Below are 13,696 nucleotides of genomic sequence, written 5' to 3' on the forward strand. Positions count from 1 at the left end.
TGAAAAAAAAAAAAAAAAAAAAAAAAAAAAAAAAAAAAAAAAAAATTTAAATAGTGGCATTGATCATGTAACTCGAGACTGTCAAATCACACAGGATAACATGGATAATCAGGTTTTGTCAAAGCTACAACACGCAATTTTTCTTCAGTTGTTTTTCATGATCAAAACAAACTTAAATTAACTAGGTCTGCTACAACTTATTGATGAAATTAATATTAACAAGCAGCCATCAGAAACAGAAAGTTGTGCTGTTTTTTTTTTGTCTGTTTTCGAAAGTTAAGTAATATAAATATGTAAGTCATAATAATGAGAAACTTTGTATGCATCCCATAAAAATCAGATAGTTTCTCATAATAAGATACTTTCTCATAATAGCTTATATCTCATAATGAGACACTTTCTTTTAATAATGCGATACTTTTATATAATAATCGGATGCTTTCTCAAAATAATCAGATACGTTCTCATAATGAGATAAAAATGATCTCATTGTTACAAAAAAGTATCTTTATTATGAGATATTAAGTCATTGCGAGAACATTTCTCATGAGAGGTTAAGTTGTTTTTATAAGTAGGTATTATGAGAAAGTATCTCATTATTACAAGAAATTGTCTCATTATGAGACATTGAGTCATAACTACAAGAAAGTATCTTATGAAAAATGGTCTCATTATTTCATGAAAGTATCATTATATGAGATATTAAGGCATTATTACGAGAACATTTCTCATTATGAGATGCAACAATGCAATATTTTCTCATAATTACAGTATGTCTCACAATAATGTTAACATTTTGAAGCAGATACCAGGCAAACAACAAAATGTCCTATAACATAATACACTCAGTGTGGCGGTTAGGAAACTAACTTAGACAGAAGAGACTTTACTGCTCAGCACATAAAGATGAACTACTTACTGTGATTTCAGACAGTTTTTAGTATGAAAGAATAAAGAAGAGAACTGAACGAACCTCTCCTCACATGGATCACGCTGATCTGGTTTCTCCACTGCATGGATCCTCTTGTGTCGCTTCAGGTTGTGTTTAACAGTGAAACTCTTTCCGCACTGATCACACGTGTGTGGTTTCTCTCTGCTGTGGATCCTCTCGTGTGATTTCAGATGTGTTGCCTGACTGAATCTCTTGTCACAGTGTGAACACTTATAAGGTTTTTCTCCAGTGTGGATCATCTGATGCAGTTTTAAATAGTTCGCTTTTGTAAAAGTCTTGTCACACTCAAAGCACATGTAGTCTCTCACATCATTATGTGTTTTCTGATGTTCTTTCAGATGATGCAGCAGTGAAAAACTCTTTCCACACAAAGAACATGAATGCGGCTTCTCCTTTGTATGAACTGTCAGGTGTGTCTTCAGGCATGAAGCCCACAGAAACGTTTTGCCGCATTGATCACATGTGTAAGGTTTCTCTCTTGTGTGAATCCTCATGTGAAGAGGAAGGTATGATGAATGTGTGAAACTCTTCCCGCACTGATCGCATGCATACGGCCTTTCTCCCGTGTGGATCCTCATGTGCCCCGTAAGATGTTGTTTCTGTGTGATGCTCTTCCCGCACTGATCGCATGTGAACGGTTTCTCTCCAGAATGAACTCTCAAGTGAACATTAAGACTGTGTTTGTGTGTGAAACTCTTCTCACACTGATCACATCCATATGACTTCTCTCCTGTGTGGTTCCTCATGTGTCCTTGAAAGTGTGCTTTCTGTGTGAAGCTCTTCCCGCACTGATCGCATGTGAACGGTTTCTCTCCGGTGTGGATTCTCATGTGAACATCAAGATTACGTTTGCTTGTCAAAGTCTTTCCACACTGAGTGCAGCTGAAAGATTTCTTTAAAAATGTCTTTTTAGAGTTTGAGCGACTCAAGGGTTTTTCTCCAGGTTTGTCATGATGTTTCTCCTCCACTTCACTCAGTTCTTCACTCTCCTCGCTCTCTTCCATCAGCTCTGAGTTGAAAGAAAAAAAGCTTACATTTAATATCAGTACATCAAAATAATTCAAAGAAAGAAATATGAAGTGAAGGGACATAAAAGTGAGCGCTGATGTAACTGCTATAAAATTTTATGATGATTTTGATGCCTTTTAATAATTAATTATACGTCCCTGAAACTTTCCATGAATGAGGTACATTGATTTTCCAGTTATTTTTAAAACATTATAAGCAGTGTGCAAATTATTAGGTATCCATGTTATCACCATCTCGAATTTAGGTTGAAAAACGAATTGATTATTGCTCATTTATATATTAATATAAGTAGATATTTGATAACTCTGTTTAACTCTTTGCTTTATATTTTACTTGTTCATTTAGATTCCAGTGTCGATTAGTCTCTCACGCCGGCCATTAACAAGGATCTCACGGTCACAAACTATGATTATTAGTCTGATGTTATGACTAATACTATTTAATAAACAATATTCATTTAAATAGCAGTTCCATATAACAACTCTTGTTTGCTATTATTTCATTAAATCTTCTCAATCCATTGTCTCAGTTTTTAAACAAACTGTACAGTGTTGATCAGAGAATAATCTCTTTAACTATGAATAACTGCTATAATTTATGAGAAATACAACTTCATCAGTAATTATGAATCAGATTTTGCTTAAGTCATTACTTGATACATTTTGGTGTGTACTATTTATTGATAAAAAAAAACTATGCTGAGAAATGTATTAAAATGTGGTTAAAATGATTGCAAAAATTGTGCTAAAGTAATATTTAGTTTGACCTGATGTTGACAATGAATATTAAAGATTCTGAAACCTCCCTTTGACTATTTGTTGAAAACCAAAAATAAAGAAAAAATCTACCCATTTCATGTTTGAACTATTGACCTAAATCTGAATTATTTAAGTTCTTCTGCATCATGAATGAATGAGAAATGAAGAATAAACACCAACCTGTTAGTTCTTCAGTATCTTCAGTGTGTTTGATTCTGCAGGGTTCTGGATCTCTCATCTTCTCTCTGTCCTCTTTAATAAACTCAGTCTTTGATCAGATCTCAGCTCTTCCTGATGCTTTGATGCTCGTCTGCACTTGTAAACTGATGGGAATATTCCAGCATTTATTGCTGAACTGCTGGGGGCGGAGCTTCACTAGTGATGTGCTTGATGTGGGAGGAGCTTCACTAGTGATGTGCTTGATGTGGGCGGAGCTTCACTAGTGATGTGCTTGATGTGGGAGGAGCTTCATTTAAGGTAAATTGCAGCATGGGAGGAGCTGATCTGCCAAAAATAACAAAAATATATCGCTTACTGAGATCACTTTCACAACACAATATAAATAATGTTACTATTGTATTATGTATTGTAAATAACTTTTTTTCTCCCTTTTCAAATCTCATATCACATTGGAAAGGCATTTCTTTTCAATAAAAATGAAGGAAATAATCGAAAAGTTGAAAATAAAGTGTTGGGTAGCTGTAGGGAGGGCTTTATTGTCCCAACAAGCTGGCATCCATTTAATAATTTGAATTAAATCTAATTTACACTCAATACGTTATTATTGATACTGTTTTATAATGTACTACAATACTGAGGTGCAGATAATTGCCACTATTTGCAACAAGTAGTAGAAATAGCAGAACATCCTGCTATTTATATTTTATAACATAGTAGAATCTATAGCTATTTGCACTTAGTGTAAATAGCTTATCGCTAAGAAAATACTGCTATTTACACTAAGTGCAAATAACCGCTATGCCCCCCCCCCCCAAAAATAATGGTAATAAAAACAGTTAAAAACATAAAAAATGAAATACAAAATAAAAATGAAAACAAATACCATCAGTCTGTTAACACCAATGAAATGAGCTTTAAGTGGCAATTTACAAGAGATCTGAAGACATCGGCATAATAAACGAGGACTATTGAGATGAAATAAAGAGTCTTTCAGCAGCTCTGTTAATATTGATGAGCCTCAGATCAACACTCATTCAACAAGACATTCAGGATCATCAGCAGATCATCTCACTTTATTCTGAGTGTTTAGAAACAGTTTATTTGAGTCAGGACGACAAAAGTCTATAAAAGTGTTGGACTGAAAGAAAACACTAATGACACACAGGTAAATAACATTCCTACAACAGCACAGCCGAACATGTCCATATTAATTTTAACAACGTTTGGTTTACTAATAACTACATTAATTGCAATAGAGTAGGGTAATTAGATCATTAACATTTTACAGGTTTTTCTACGGAAACTAACATTGATCATAAAACTTTTAAAAATAAAGAGCACCAGCAATATTTAATGTTCCCTGAGTCAAACTTCATTAATATTTATCTATATTCACATTTATGAATAGATTTGAAATTGCCCATGTTCATTATTTATTACAGGGACAATAAAGTGTTTAGAAATATATTTCAGTTTTAACAAGTAAATACAATCTGCCCAAGATAAATGTCAAAGGAGAAATTAAGGTAATGAAAACACACAGCAGCAACTCTTGAGATTCCCATAAATTCCCCTCACTGATCTCAAACCTACGGAAGGCCTAAGAGGCCATGGATTATTAATATTTTTCTTCCTTGTTTTCTCGTGATTTCGACATAACCAAAGTGTTTGATTGTTTGATCTACTGTTGCTATAGTAACGAATGCAACTTTGACTGTGCATCTGATCATATTATATTTCAGCAAATTTTGCTTCGCTTTTTAATAACGTCTACAATACATAAATAAAGTCTTATCAATTTGTTGATTGTTTCTCCCCAGAGACAGTACGCTAAACATTTGTTTGTGTAATTAACATGTTTAAATGGTCAAAGCAACACCGCAAATAAAGATATAGCTACAAACAGAATACAGTGAGGTCAGCTTTGGTTTTAATAAGCAGTTATAATTATCACACAGAACTCTGAAACTGTGATGAGTCATGCAGTAAGAACTTAACCATACACAAAATAATCATATTGATTCAAGCACTTAACATTTATGTTGGTGACGTCCCAGTCAGCAAATTTCCTTTGGTTCGGATCTGACCCAAACCCTAACAGCTAGAGTGTGGCCCAGATTAGTACGTGTTTGCTGACCCAGAACTGGTCCACACCTTTTAGCCAGAACTGAACCAAAACAGTGCCATAACCCAACCTGAAGTAAGCCAAATCATTAAAAAAAAAAAGATGTGGCTGATATATGAACCTTATGTTATTCTTGTATGTCTTTGGATACACCAAAAGCCATTATTTAACCATATTTACACCACACCTATTTTTTAATTTAAAATACCCATTACGCAGATAATCTTAAACACAAAAATTGATTCACAGTCTTTTTTTTTATTTTATTTTAATTTTAATAACAGAAGTACAATACAGAACATAACAGAAGTGTGCCTTGTTGTAAATGAGTGAATAAATGCACAATAATTGATACTTTTAGTAAGTCTCACCAGTCTTTCTCACTCACAGTCTGTCAGGAAAAAGAAGAGAAAAAAGAACATTATACAATAATTAGCATCATATATTAGATTATTTGAATATTACACATATTATTAACGACTGCAGATCAGCACTGCACACATTCTCTTTTTCTACCATCCAAGACACGAGTGCTGCTGTGTAGCCCTTTTTACATGAAGAAAGCTTCAGCTACTCTATAACAGGCTATTTTTAGACATAATATTTAATAATATACATAATAATAATGAAAACATTAGGGGTGTAATGGTACACAAAAATGATGGTTCAGTGCCTCAGTTATGAAGACATTGATACATTTTTGTTACAGCAGGGGGAGAAAACATAAAATTGCTACTTTTTTAAATTAATTTTTTTAACGGCTTAAAGGCTCTGTCTTTAAATTAATTCAATTATAATTAAAATGTTCTTAAGGATAAAAAATCTATGTCAGCTAAAGCTATAAAACAGGAAGCCCTATTACTTGCACATTACAAAAACATTTAAAGGTTACAATTAACAACAGAGCTCAAACTATTAAATTAAATTTCTATTTATGTTTAGATACAATAATCAACACTCGAAAAAGTATGCAAACGTAAATTGCACAGGCAGTTTTTACAAAATATCTAAATCTAATTATAAAATGATGTTTCTACTTTGTTTTCATGACACATTTAAATGTACATGTACACTAATTAAATGTACACTAATTAAAACATCACTAACAGGTTAAATAAATATATAATGAACATAGGCTAATATAGTGCAAATATTTAGCGACATGCTCTTCTCCAGAGTTCATTCATTTTTCTAGCAAAGTAACAAGCTGTGGACACTCAATGACTTGCTTGAGGTAAAGGTAATGCTGCTTCGTGACATGTTGTTTACAAGCTGTTTTTATTGGCATTTTTCTGCGGTTGCAAAACTGATTGAGAGATTACGTGAGACATGAGATATTCATTTGTGTTTATTTAGCATTATAGTAGAAAGAAGAAAAGAGAAAGGGACGATCGCATTCACTCGCTCTGCGCGCTGCAGCTTGTAGGCCGAAGACGTTTGTTAACTGATGTTAAATAGATGTTTAGAAAATGTCTTGAAGATGTTTATGATTTAGAATGCATGTAAATCTGCTTTTTCTAAGACGTTTATCAGATGTTTCCCAGATCAAGCGCTCTGTTTTATGATCTTACTTAAATTAGGTTTTTGGTTTTAATGCCAAAACGAATGTAAAATGATGGTATTTGGGAAAGGTTTATGGAGCCAGAAATATGACAAAACAATTTGAATGTGAATTGTGTAAATCTGAATTATTGTGTGATTTAACAAAACTGAATATTATGTGGCATTTTATAGTTTACATTTTTTATTTTTGAATGGTTTAGTTTAATTTCTTTGAATAATTTAATTATGTTTGTGCACACATACCAGGCATAGGTCAAAACATTGACAAATTTGGCTGAATTGTAAAAGCCAGAGGTGGTACTAAATAAAGAGCCGGTTCTTTTTGCTGAGCTGAGCCAAATGATCCGGATCCCTGAAAAAGAGCCGGAATTCCCATCACTAGAATCCTCCGAGAGCAGCGTTTCCAGCTTTCAGACGCAGCCGGTGAGCTCAAGAGATGTTTCCCAATTACTGGCCGTTTTTAACTATCCAATCAGAAAAGCACGGAGGCCATGTGTTATTATTTTCTTTCTACTTTCTCCAGTTTCCAGCTATTGTTTATATCTAGATCAGGAGAGACCATGAGAGATCACAGAAAGCTCAGTGAGGACGTCAGCCAGACGTGTGTCCTCGTGCCTCTGCTTTTCTCAGCTCACTTTCTGAAGTCACTTCACTTTGAACTAAAATCAGGATTCTGCTGACTCTACATAAATGTTAGACACAGTGTCTGAACTGATTCTGCTCAGGTGTTTCTACACTCGCCAGATTGATGTTTCCATCACATCGGCTCAATGTCTCCATCAGCTGGTGTTTATCTTTGGACTGAAGAAGCTTCTGGAGGATATCAGCAGGATCTTCACTCATTCCTGAAGACAACACTTCCAGATGCAGGTATAGATGTAGGAGTACGGCGTCGACACACGTGAGCTTGTTCTGCAGGAGAACATCCTTCAGTGTCTCTCCTGAACGCGGAGTTTCTCAAAAGATCTCCAGTGTGGAGCAGCATCTCTTTCACATGATCGACGCTCTGCTGCGGCGCTCAGACCTGCTGGTGAAGGATGAAGCTTTATTCTTGAAGCTCTGGAGAGATTATTCGAGACTAAGCTGATGAATTCAGAACAACAGAATCTCATTCGCTTCCTCTTGATCCCAGTGAAATACAGTTTCTCTCAGTGATCAGTGTTACGCGTGAAATGATAATATTAACTTGGAACTTGATTTTGTCCTTTATTCCACTAGTGCAGAACTCACACCGTACACATTTTGGTAGTTGTTGTTGTTTACTTGTAGTTTAGAATTCTTGTACATTTATATGTGCATACGTGCGCGGTCAAACTGTAAACACAAAACAGTTCAAAATTAATATTTAGCAATGTTTCACATATCACATTTGCATTACGTATTATCACGTGATACAATACACATTTCTGGAACAATCTCTCGCGTCAGACTTACGTTAAACTTTGTTTACTAACTAAATGCAACATATTGCATGAATAGTTAAACAAGTAACATAATAAACAACATATGTCTACACAAACAGCAAACAAAAGCGTATAATATTAACCATTTAGGCGCAATGGCGCTAATCGCAAATAGCGATCTACATAGAGGTATATCAGTCACCTCAGATTACTTAAACAACGAAACATTACTCACCACGCTGGGAATATATAGTTTAAATCATACTTTCATGTGAAATCATTAGAAATTCAACAAGCTACAGCAGAACAACATGGCCTTTCTCGGTCAGCCCTCTCTCTCTACTGTGCCTTCTCTCTCAGCGATCACGAGTCCACTGAAACAACGTTCTTAAAGGGGCAGCACTCAACATCCCGGCCCCCAATGACCCAAACAGGTCATTCAAAGAAAGGAAGGGTGATGCCTCAACTAAACTAGTTCAACTGATAAAATTGGCTTCCAGGAGACAGATTTTATCCACAGGATGGCTGAAGACTCCTGCCTGTGGTTTTCACTTCCACAGTACGCACAAGTCCATCTGTACCTGGATAAACTTGAGTAATCAGACCTAGTGGCCAGTGATTGCGTGGCGTATTTTCATGCAGAATGATCACGAGATCTCCTACTTGAAGATTCCGCTTTGGTTGTAGCCATTTTTGGCGTTGCTGCAGTGCAGGCAAATATTCTTTAAGCCATCTCGACCAGAAGATATCTGACAGATACTGGACCTGGCGCCATCTGCGTCGGTAAACATCTTGTTTTACGAAGGCTCCTGGGGGTAGAGTTGGACCGGAACAGAGTAACAACACATGATTTGGGGTGAGTGGTAGAGGATCTGATGGGTCATCTGAGAGTTTAGTGATTGGTCTACCATTGACAATAGACTCAACGCAACAAAACAGTGTTGTCAGACCCTCGTCATCTGGTGCCTGCTGCAATAGGACAGTGTTTAAAATGGAACGAACGGTGCGAATTTGTCACTCCCAAACACCACCCATGTGGGAGGCGGCAGGTGGATTGAAAATCCATTTTACGTTGTTCTGCAGCAGGTAATCAGAAATCTTTTGTTGATTCCATTCACTGATGGCTTTCCGCAACTCTCGTAATCCACCCACAAAATTAGTCCCGTTATCTGACCGTATTTCCGAAGGTGGGCCTCTCCTGGCGATGAATCGCTGTAATGCGTTGATAAAGGAATCAGTATCTAGGGTGTGTGCGGCTTCGAGATGAATAGCTCTTGTAGTGAGACATGTAAACAAACATCCGTACCTCTTTTGTTCACTGCGTGCCTTCTTAATCAAGAATGGCCCGAAGTAGTCTATGCCCACACGAGTGAATGGAGGCTCATACGGTGTCACTCTAGAGTCAGGTAAGTCTGCCATTTGCTGGGCTTGTGGCTTAGCTCTTAACTTGCGACACTGTAAGCATGACTTGAGAGTTTGGGTAATGACAGCACGTCCCTTTAAAATCCAGAAACGCTGACGAATTTCTGTAAGAACTCGTTCTGGACCTGCATGACCCAAACGAAGATGGTAGTGACAAATCTTCAGCTGGGTGACGTGATGATTGTTAGGTAGGATCACTGGATGTTTAGCCTCGTAAGGAATTGAGGCATTCATTAGTCTTCCTCCGACACGAAGGAGTTGATCATTTTCATCCCTAAAGGGTTTAAGTTTGAGAAGAGAACTGGGTCTGGCTTGAGTAGATCTGAAAGTTGCAGCTTGTATGTAATTGAAAATTGCTAACTCTGCTTGCTGGAGCTCACCAACAGTGATGGGGTCAGAAAGATGCACACTTACTTTCTTGCGTAACAAAGCCTTGAGACGCAACAAGATAGCAGTAGCTCTTTTCAAACGATGCCAACTGGAGTATCGTTCCAGTAGTCTGTCCACTGCATTATTCATTGCATGGTTTGGTGTTATGGTAGCTGCATAGACTTCTTTGCCTCGTTTGATCTCTGCTTCGTCCGGCAAGTCATTTATAATAGGTTGAGCAGGCCAATGTTCCTCATCGTGTCTAAGAAAGTGTGGACCAGATACCCATCGTTCACTTGCCAAAAGCTCTCTCATAGTCATCCCTCGAGAAACGTCATCCGCTGGGTTAGAGGCAGAATCAATATGTCTCCACTGGCATGATTCTGAGCGTTCATGTATTTTTGATATACGGTTGGAGACAAATGTCTGGAAACGACAATGCTTGTTTTTAATGTACTGAAGTACAATAGTACTGTCCGTCCAAAAGAAAGTCCTTTCAATTGGAATCTCTAAGTGTCGCTTGATATGCTGATCCAGCTCCGTAGCAACAACTGCTGCTAGTAGCTCCAGTCGTGGTATGCTAACTGGCTTGATTGGAGCAAGTCTGGCCTTTGACATCACCAGCCTGCTGGTGTCGCCAATCCTGATATATGAAACAGCACCGTAAGCCAGTTCCGAAGCATCGGAAAAGTGATGGAGCTGGGTCGGTAACAAACAACTAGTGGATGTTGGTCTAAGGCATCTTGGAATGTTTCAGTAAGCCTTTTAGTCCATCCATTTCAAACTCAGCTTGCGGAAGTTGTAGTTTAAACTCTGCACGCAAACGTTCTTCTTGTTGAGATAAAAGCACAGAGAACTCTTTATTTTCTTTCTGTCTTAGATTATGTAGCTCTTGAAACTGGGTAGATAGTTGGTCTACAGGAGACATTTGTGGTTTAACAGCTTCATCAAGCATTTGCTGTTCCTCTTGGAAGTTTGATGCATCAGAAGATTCCATTGATGGCTTAAAGTCTTCAAGCCAGCATAAGACTGTGTGCTGTAAGTCTTGCACATCCCGCAGGACTGACTTTAAATAGCCCTTAGAAGCATCCAGGTCATCATCATCTTCTAATGTTTTATGGTACATGTCATGAATCTCATGAAACCGCATAACAGCCTCATCCAAAGCAGCAAGTTTCATCTCTACCTCTTTGGGCTGATTACAGTTCATAACTGTTGTAATCTGTGTCATCAAGCGTGTCACAGCAGCCTTTGCACCTCCACGTTGACACTTGAGACCGCTTTGTTGTTGATCTGGGGTAGAACTTTCTTCTGTTTCTTGGTCCATGTTATTAATTTTCTTTCTTCCTCGTGTTTGACTTTAATGTTACCTGTGAAATGATAACATTAACTTGGAACTTGATTTTGTCCTTTATTCCACTAGTGTAGAACTCACACCGTACACATTTTGGTAGTTGTTGTTGTTTACTTGTAGTTTAGAATTCTTGTACATTTATATGTGCATACGTGCGTGGTCAAACTGTAAACACAAAACAGTTCACAATTAATATTTAGCAATGTTTCACATATCACATTTGCATTATGTATTATCACGTGATACAATACGAATTTCTGGAACAATCTCTCGCGTCAGACTTACGTTAAATTTTGTTTACTAACTAAATGCAACATATTGCATGAATAGTTAAACAAGTAACATAATAAACAACATATGTCTACACAAACAGCAAACAAAAGCGTATAATATTAACCATTTAGGCGCAATGGCGCTAATCGCAAATAGCGATCTACATAGAGGTATATCAGTCACCTCAGATTACTTAAACAACGAAACATTACTCACCACGCTGGGAATATATAGTTTAAATCATACTTTCATGTGAAATCATTAGAAATTCAACAAGCTACAGCAGAACAACATGGCCCTTCTCGGTCAGCCCTCTCTCTCTACTGTGCCTTCTCTCTCAGCGATCACATGAGTCCACTGAAACAACGTTCTTAAAGGGGCAGCACTCAACATCCAGGAATGATCTAACAATGGTGTTTCATGTCATTCTTCTCCTGTCACAAGGTTTCTCGCTAACAGCAATCAGAACAGCTACACTAGCAGCATTCGCTTCAGCAACAGCTCGATTCTCAGCTGTAAGAATGAACACAATGTCTTTCACGTCTTCAGAAATGAGCTGCGGTGATTCCTGTGAACAACAGCATGGCTCTGCCGAACCCGTTCTGATGTCTAGAGTTTGTATAGCGTCCAGAGTTTATCTGACGGCACAGAGTTTCATTTGGCTTCAGCCGCTTTACAGCCATTTCAGTTTAATCCAGTCTATTACTATCAATCAAGTTTTTTTTTTACAATTCATGTTATTCATTATTGAGTGATTTCTCTCAGAGTGATTTTAATCTGTTTACCTATTTTAACAAAAAAATCTTAATTTTTAAAGTGCACTTCAAAAATAATAATCTAATTCTTAGTATCTTCTCAGTTTGATTCCTCTTTAACTGTTAATTATTGAGATGTTTGTAAAAACAAAAGAGTTTACACAAAGGGTTTATAAAAAACTAATTCACAATATCTTGACTATTTACTGTAAAGCCTATTACCCCGTAAATAAATTAATAAGTGGTCTAACTGTATTCTCATTTAAAATAGCTTAAAAGAACTGATGTTATACTCATATAAAGCAAAGGCATTATTCAGATTTGTTCATTTCACAGATGTTTTTTACTGAAAGCAACTTATGAGGAACATTAAAAGCAATTTGTTGTAAGAGCCAGTGATTTTAATAATACTCGACTGCAAATTTCAAGCATAAGCTCAATTAGTGCACAAGCTAAGATGTTTATAGTTTCATATGCTGCCATTTCTGATTTCTTTCAGATCCCAAACATTTTACAGTTATCTAAGCAAATGCTTCAAATGACTGTGTGGCAAGGGGGGCATGGTTCAGCGAGGTCTGCAGCGGGAGAGAGACCCCTTGTCCAGATACCCACACTTGCGGTCTTGGCCACTTGAGAGCGCGTGCGCGCGACAGGAAGTAAGTGCGCAAGACTGTCTCAGGTCTTAAAAACGCCAGAGCACAGTGCCCTTAAAGCACACTAAACCCACACTATCTCGAATACCGCTCCGGAGTGCTATTCGAGGCTTAGTGTATCCCATCATGCATCATGTTCTGGAAATAAATCGTGAGACTTTTTGCCGAGATCTCGCGAGAGGTCACGGAAACCTTTCCAATGCAAGTTAAATATTAATATAATATTTAGATATTACATATAATTTGGTAGAAAAACACTGTTTTTACGTTTTATTGGTGCAAAGATGAGTAGTGGTGATATTTATTTTGTACAACATTTGCAACTGCTTTTTATCACTTAATTAAAATGGCATAAGTGAATTAGAAATGAAGGTAGAAGAATACTACGAATACTAAATATAAATTCTGAAATGTTATGTGAGAATTAACAACGTGCTTTTCATACAAAGTATGTTTCATATGGGATTCATTTTTTAAGAAACATCAGAGTTACAATTATTACCATAAATAAGGAGAGGCGCTAAAAACAAAACAAAATAAATAAATAAATAAAATATCACAATCACAGACATTCTTATCTGAATGCAGATTTCTATGTAAGAAAAATGCAATAAATAAATAAATATTCGCAAATCACACACATTCCCATCTGGATGGTATAAGATTTCTTAGGGTTTAAACTTTTTTATAAATGAGGAAATTAACTACTTAAGCATTTCCATGAATCATGGCATAATTAATTTAGAATGGTGAAAACAAAGGGGAATTTCACATCTGTTGCCCTCTATTATGAACGCTGGTTTAATGACCTGCAAGTGTGTTGTAAAATAAAATCAGAAATCAAATGTGAGACTTATGAG

General features: G+C 36.6%; 1 protein-coding gene across 1 annotated transcript in view; it reads right to left on the minus strand.

Moving 5' to 3' along the window:
• The window catches only part of LOC107690772 (gastrula zinc finger protein XlCGF57.1-like), a 5,852-nt gene extending 2,875 nt beyond the window's left edge, over nucleotides 1-2,977 (minus strand). Inside the window, exons 1-3 of the mRNA XM_016489190.1 lie at nucleotides 2,920-2,977; nucleotides 1,699-1,961; nucleotides 1,079-1,446 (exon numbers count right to left, since the gene is read on the minus strand). Of these exons, the coding sequence (XP_016344676.1) occupies nucleotides 1,079-1,446; nucleotides 1,699-1,961; nucleotides 2,920-2,977 (689 nt within the window). The remainder of the gene's footprint in view (nucleotides 1-1,078; nucleotides 1,447-1,698; nucleotides 1,962-2,919) is intronic.
• Nucleotides 2,978-13,696: the final 10,719 nt, after the last annotated feature.

Source organism: Sinocyclocheilus anshuiensis, unplaced genomic scaffold, assembly GCF_001515605.1.
Source record: "Sinocyclocheilus anshuiensis isolate Anshui unplaced genomic scaffold, SAMN03320099.WGS_v1.1 scaffold3202, whole genome shotgun sequence".
NCBI classification, from domain to species: domain Eukaryota; kingdom Metazoa; phylum Chordata; class Actinopteri; order Cypriniformes; family Cyprinidae; genus Sinocyclocheilus; species Sinocyclocheilus anshuiensis.